General features: G+C 45.2%; 1 protein-coding gene across 2 annotated transcripts in view; it reads left to right on the top strand.

The window, feature by feature from the left end:
• The first annotated feature begins 4,587 nt into the window (after positions 1 to 4,587).
• Positions 4,588 to 6,596, top strand: part of LOC144603498 (tubby-related protein 3-like) — a 37,155-nt gene continuing 35,146 nt past the window's right edge. The window contains exon 1 of one of the 2 annotated variants that reach the window (XM_078416759.1): positions 4,588 to 5,097. In XM_078416759.1, coding sequence (XP_078272885.1) covers positions 5,078 to 5,097 — 20 coding nt within the window. In that variant the 5' untranslated portion in view covers positions 4,588 to 5,077. The remainder of the gene's footprint in view (positions 5,098 to 6,596) is intronic. The other variant, XM_078416760.1, reaches the window with a different exon arrangement.

Genomic DNA, 6,596 nt, shown 5'->3' with positions numbered 1-6,596 from the left:
CAGCGTGGCTTATCCAAACCATTTTCTTTGAGTTTTAAACTGCAATGTTTGCATCACGCATATCAAGGCAGTTTTTGCCCAGATTCACTTTGAATGCCTGAAGTGTGTTCAGATTGGTGCCAGAATGTTATTGTCTGCTAACACCCGCAGTATTGTGGTGTTGCGAGACTTGATCAGTGATCTGTGTTAAAGGATCATCAGGCTGCCAAACTAAGGGTGTTTTGCTTTTGTTCTAGATTGTTAGAAGAATAGTAATTTTAGACTGCAATCTAAAAGAGTCCGATATCATGGGTTTATTCAGTTCCAAATTGATTCCCATGGAGTATAAATCTTGTCACGAAACTGCTTGAAATCTGGAAATGAATTGGCGATTTGAAGGCGGTTGGTGTGAGAAATGGAAAGATGTCAGAGCTTTACCTATTTGATTCTAAAATTAATATTGCCGTTTTTAATTATGGCGACAGTTGGCACCTTTACACTTCTGTGTGAATACGTACTTTTCCTACATTCCAAGACTCAAATGTGCAGCAAAATGAAATAAAATTGCAGAAATTAAAGCATAACATTGTGAATATTTCCCTTTTAAGTGATATTCAGAAGAAGTAATGACAACACTTTTAACCACACTTTATCCCATTATTTTTAATAGGATATTGAAACGTTTTTTAGTTGCCTTTCTTCTCATTGTTATTTGAGTAAAATCTAATGGGGTAAAGAACAAGACGTGCAGCGGACTTTAATAAACCTGAAAAGTCCATCTGTTGCCAGATTTCCTAACAATTATGTTTAAATTTAACATGATTTGGTCCAGATGTACATGCGTTTCTGAAACTTTGGCTTCCTTGACTTGAATTTTGTCATCCTGGATTCTGATCACGGCTATCTCGAGTAAATGCTAAATCAGAATGTGATGAACAGCAACTGTAGAGCTAAAGGTTGATGGTACTTTATTGTTGGGATCCTGAGGGGTTATAGTATATAAATCTGATCCATCACAGCGATTTAAAATTTTGGATTCTGTGCAAATAAATAATGAAAGATTCTCGAGGCTTTTTCCATTAATTTTGCTGAGGAAAATTAGGTAACTGAAAATGATAAGAGATTTTGCAATAAAAGGAAGCTGTTGATCTATCACATGTGGATTGGGAGAAAAAGACCACCCAACCTAATGCCACCTTCCGCACTTGATCTGCAGTCTTGCCGATCGTGGTTCTCCTAATACACTTCCAATGAGGCCACAAGCGAATTGGAGGAACGACACCTCGTATTTGCCTTGGGTACTTCACAACCCAATGGTATGATTGAATTATCTAATCTTAATGGAAACCCCCTTTTCTCCACCCCCCTCTCTTTCCTGTTCCCTTCCCCCACCCCCCCACTCTTGCCTGCCTTCACATAATCCAAAGGTTTCCTGACTGCCACTAACTAGAATACAAGAGAAGGGTACGTTTATAACTGCACAGTTCTGGTCACCACAGTACAGGGTGGATATGATTACAATGAGCAAGGTTCTGGAATGAGATGTTTCAGCTAGATAGGCTGGGTTGCTTTCTTTGGAGCACAGCAAGCTGAGGTGAGTTGGGGTTGATTGAGGTGCACATTAGTACAAGAAGTGTAGAGGTCAGAAAGAGAGAAAAAAAAATCCCCTTAGCAGAGGTGTCCCAAGACCAGAAGGTACAGATTTAAGACAAGGGTGAGGGATTTTTTTTCACCCAGAGCGATTGAGATTTGGAACACTGCGTGAAGGAGCAGTAGAGGCAAGTACACTCACAGCATTGAAGACATTTGTACACGAGCACTTCATATGCCAAGGGCTGAATGCTGGAAATGGCATTAGTTTAGCTGGCTTGGAAACAGTGGACCAAAGGATTTGCTTTTATGCTGTTTGATACCATGAGTCTGAAAGGAGTTGTAGAGTTTCGGATCTCTGATCTTTGCATTTTGTTGAAGATTGGCGGAGAGATGATCGAATGGAGGTTCTCAAAATGAGATACCAATTAATTTCTTTCTCTCGTGAAGAAATGCAAACAAGGGAGTGTTATTTTAACAGTAAGAACCAGGCCAGCAAATCAGAAGGCAACTTTTTCGACAGGTGATGTTCATCTGAAGGCAGTCAGACAGTCTGTGCATTGCTGCCCAGTGGCTGAAGACTCTGTGAGCAACTGGACCCGGTCCATCACAGTTACTGACCTCCCCACCATCGAAGGGATCTATAGGAAGCACTGCCTCAAAAAGTCAGCTAGCATCATCAAAGACCCACAACACCCTGGCCACTCTCTCATTTCGACCTGACCGGAAGCGGATACAGGAGTCGGAAAACTGTGACAACCGGGTTCAATAACAGCTTTTTCCCCAACAACCATCAGACTCCACCAACACCAACCTCACCAACTATGAACTACCTTGGTTACACTGTTTTTTCACTTGTTTTAGAGTTGTTCATTGATTTTCATTTTCAAAAGTAAGCTTTATGCAGAACAAAAAAAAATATATATACACAAAACAAATTCTTCATTCATTCCCATTGTCTACACATTCAATGGTGTCATACTCGGTAGTGTTCACATGTATTGATTAATGGATTTTTTTTGTTTATGCTAAATTATCTATGTGTAGTGTCTTTGCAGGCTGTTAAGGTGCTTTACACAAGAACTGTTGTTAGACAAACATTCTTGAGGTGATATCAGGACCTGCAAAGAAGATTTCTGGGGATGTTGCCAGGACTCGAGGGCCTGAGCTTTCGGGAGCGGTTGGGTAGGCGAGGACTTTATTCCTTGGAGTGCAGGAGGTTGAGGAGTGATTATTAAGGGGTTGGACACGTTAGAGGCAGGAAACATGTTCCCAATGTTGGGGGGAGTCCAGAACCAGGGGACACAGTTTAAGAATAAGGGGTAGGCCATTTAGAACGGAGATGAGGAAAAACTTTTTCAGTCAGAGAGTTGTAAATCTGTGGAATTCTCTGCCTCAGAAGGCAATGGGGGCCAATTCTCTGAATGCATTCTAGAGAGAGCTAGATAGAGCTCTTAAGGATAGCGGAGTCAGAGGGTATGGGGAGAAGGCAGGAACAGGGTACTGACTGAGAATGATCAGCCATGATCACATTGAATGGCGGTGCTGGCTCAAAGGGCCAAATGACCTACTCCTGCACCTATTGTCTATTGATCCTATAGTGGTGTATAAAATCATAAGGGGGATAGGGTGAATGTATAGTCCTTTATCCAGATTAGGGGAATCAAGAACCAGAGGACATAGGTTTAAGGTGAGAGGGGGGAGATTTAATAGTTTAGTTTATTATTGCCACATATACTCAAATACAGTGAAAAGTTGTTTATATGCTATCCAGTCAAAGGAAGATACAAGAATACAAACAAGCTGTCCACTGCAGATAAAGGGTACAGCATTTAGTGCAAGATATAACATTGAGAAGAGGAACCTGAGATGCAACTATTTTCCACACCGAGGTTGGTGGGTATATGGAACGAGCTGCCAGAGGGTGTATGTGTAGGAAGGAACTGCAGGTGCTGGTTTTTAAACTGAAGATAGACACAAAATGCTGGGGTAACTCAGCGGGTCAGGCAGCATCTCTGGAGAAAAGGAATAGGTGAAGTTTCGGGGTGAGACCCTTCATCAGAGGAGGTAGTCAAGGCACATACTATAACGACATTTGGACAGGACAGGTTTAGAGAAGAAATGGATCAAATGTGGGCAGGTGGGACCAGTGTAGACGGGGCATGTCGGCCAGCGTGGGTAAGTTGGGCCGAAGGGCCATTTTCTGTGCTGCAGATGGGATATGTTGGTCAGTATGGATAAGTTGGGCCGAAGGGCATGTCCATGTTGTGGATGGGATATGTTGGTCGGCATGGGGTGGTTGGGCCTTTCCATGCTGTAAATGGGATATGTTGGTCAGTATGGACATGTTGGGCCGAAGGGCCTGTTGCCGTGCTGTGGATGGGATATGTTGGTCAGTATGGACATGTTGGGCCAAAGGGCCTGTTGCCGTGCTGTGGATGGGATATGTTGGTCAGTATGAACATGTTGGGCCGAAGTGCCTGTTGCCGTGCTGTGGATGGGATATGTTGGTCAGTATGGACAATGTGGGCCGATGGGCCTGTTGCCCTGCTCTGTGGATGGGATATGTTGGTCAGTATGGACAATGTGGGCGAAGGGCCTGTTGCCCTGCTCTGTGGATGGGATATGTTGGTCAGTATGGACAATGTGGGCCGTTGGGCCTGTTGCCCTGCTCTGTGGATGGGATATGTTGGTCAGTATGGACAATGTGGGCGAAGGGCCTGTTGCCCTGCTCTGTGGATGGGATATGTTGGTCAGTATGGACAATGTGGGCCGAAGGGCCTGTTGCCGTGCTGTGGACGGGATATGTTGGTCAGTATGAACACGTTGGGCCGAAGGGCCTGTTGCCGTGCTGTGGATGGGATATGTTGGTGAGGGTTGAGGTGAGGGGGGCCGGGTACAGGTTCAGTACTGTGTGACGATGACTACATTGGCGGGTTCAGCTTACATTGGCGCTTGGCGCTTGGCGGGCGGGCGCCTGCGAGCCTCCGGCCCCGCGGGGAGAGCGGGAGCGGCGCCTCCCTCCCTCCCGCCCGCCCGCCATTGAGGGCCGCGTGACGTGTCGAGGCGCAGAGCCAATGAGGGCGGCGGTTGTTGGCCGGTGCGTTGCTAGGGCCGGAGCTCTGGGAGTGAGCCGGAGCCCGGGGAGACGCAGCCAGCACCCCGCCCCGCAACGCCCGACACCGGGACACCGCGCCCGACACCGGGACACACAGGGACCCCGCCTCAGCACCGGGATACCGCACCGCACCGCCGGGAGACAGGGACACACAGGGAGCGGGACACCGGGACCCGGCCTCAGCAACGGGACAGCCACCGGGACACGGCCTCAGAACCAACGGGACACGTCGGGGACACACCCCATCCCCAGCACCAGCAGCGGGACACGGGAACGCCAGGATACACACAGCCCCCATCGGGTGACGGGGACAGCGGGATACGGCCCCAGCAGCAGCAGCAGCAGCAGCAGCAGCCGCCAACTACAACATCACAGCAACAGCGCCCAAAGATGTCCTACTACAGCGTGAGGTAGGGAGGGGGCAACCGTGCGGGGAGGGCGGGCTACCTGCTGGGCAAAGCCAGGGCTGACTCTCCCAATATATATATATCACCGTATGTGGGGTCTCGGCTCCCCTGGGCTAATGTATCACCGAGTATTTTAAAAAAGGGTGTATTTTACTATAATGCGCACAATGCTTATGTTTCATCATGAAAGGTCTCGACTCCTAAGTCTTAGGCTAAGAAATGTTTGCATTTCTTCACCGGAGAGGGGGGAAAAATGGTACTCCATGAAGTGGTGTGCTTTTTTTTGGCTGGAAAGCTCTTCTATTTTTTGATATAAGTGTTATTTACTGCGAGAATTTCTGTCTGTTGTGTTTTCCAAATCATCGCCTCAGTAGATAACCGCATTGATATTTAGTGCCATATTGTTCTGCTCAGTGTGAGGGAGAATTTGCTAATACATTTGTAATCTATCTTTACAAAAGCCTACTGTATCATTGAAACACTTTATACATTTGATTTGTGTATTAGGTAGCTGTGCAAGAGGGATATAATTAATAATGGTCTTGGCAGGGTTAATGTGAATGTGAGTTTTATTGATTTAAGATTTGGTCACTCAAATTGTTAAGAAATGGAACGACTTAGTCACTTTTTATGTAGCAAAAACAAGTGGAGGGGCTGGAGGTACTTAGCAGGTCAATCAGCATTTTAGAGGGAAATGGACAGTTGACATATTGGGTTGAGACCCATCATCCAGCTGCTCTCCTTTATTTAGCTGCAGTCTAGATAAAGGGTCTTGACCAAATACTTTGACTGTCCGTTTCCCTCCATAGATTCTGCCTGCCCCTCTGAGTTCTTCCAGATGATCTCTTTTATTTTGCCATAAATTCCAACATCTGTGGTCTTTTGTGCCACCTTCGTACTGTTTAAAGATAACATAGCTGCAGAAATCCAGATGCATTGCTTTGAGATTTCTCAGTGGGGCTTTTTGTTTTATGGTTTTCGACATCAGTTTAAAAAAAAGCCATAGTTGATTTTTTTAATTATACAGATGCTTGTTAAAGGACAATGATACTACTTCCCCTTAGATAATATTTCTGCTTTGCCATTTGTTTATTGCAAAACAGTGTTGAAGAGCATTTTAACTTTGTACATATACTTTTAGTAATGCCACATTATTGTGATGTCATAACCTGGACTATACAAGATACTGTGCGTCATTAAAAATCAATTTCCATATATAGCGTCAGAATTACAACCGATGTCACAATATTCACAAAGCTCTGATGCCTTGTTGAATCATAAAGCATCTTTTAGTATCAACGCAAGCACAGGGGAATTAATTCTTTATTTCACTTGGCCTATGGATAAAATGTCTTCATTTTACCATTCTAATCTTGCTTTTTCGTCCTTCTGTAGACCTCCCTTCTATCTCTCTCTTAAGCCTCCAGTCTGAATTCAGTCTGACAGTTGCAACCTATGGCACATCTCTCATTACTTCAAAGTCTAAACACTGAAATCTTCTT

This window comes from Rhinoraja longicauda, chromosome 20, assembly GCF_053455715.1.
Source record: "Rhinoraja longicauda isolate Sanriku21f chromosome 20, sRhiLon1.1, whole genome shotgun sequence".
NCBI lineage: Eukaryota > Metazoa > Chordata > Chondrichthyes > Rajiformes > Arhynchobatidae > Rhinoraja > Rhinoraja longicauda.
The sequence above is the reverse complement of the archived record's forward strand: the minus strand, read 5'-3'. Positions and strand labels throughout refer to the sequence as shown.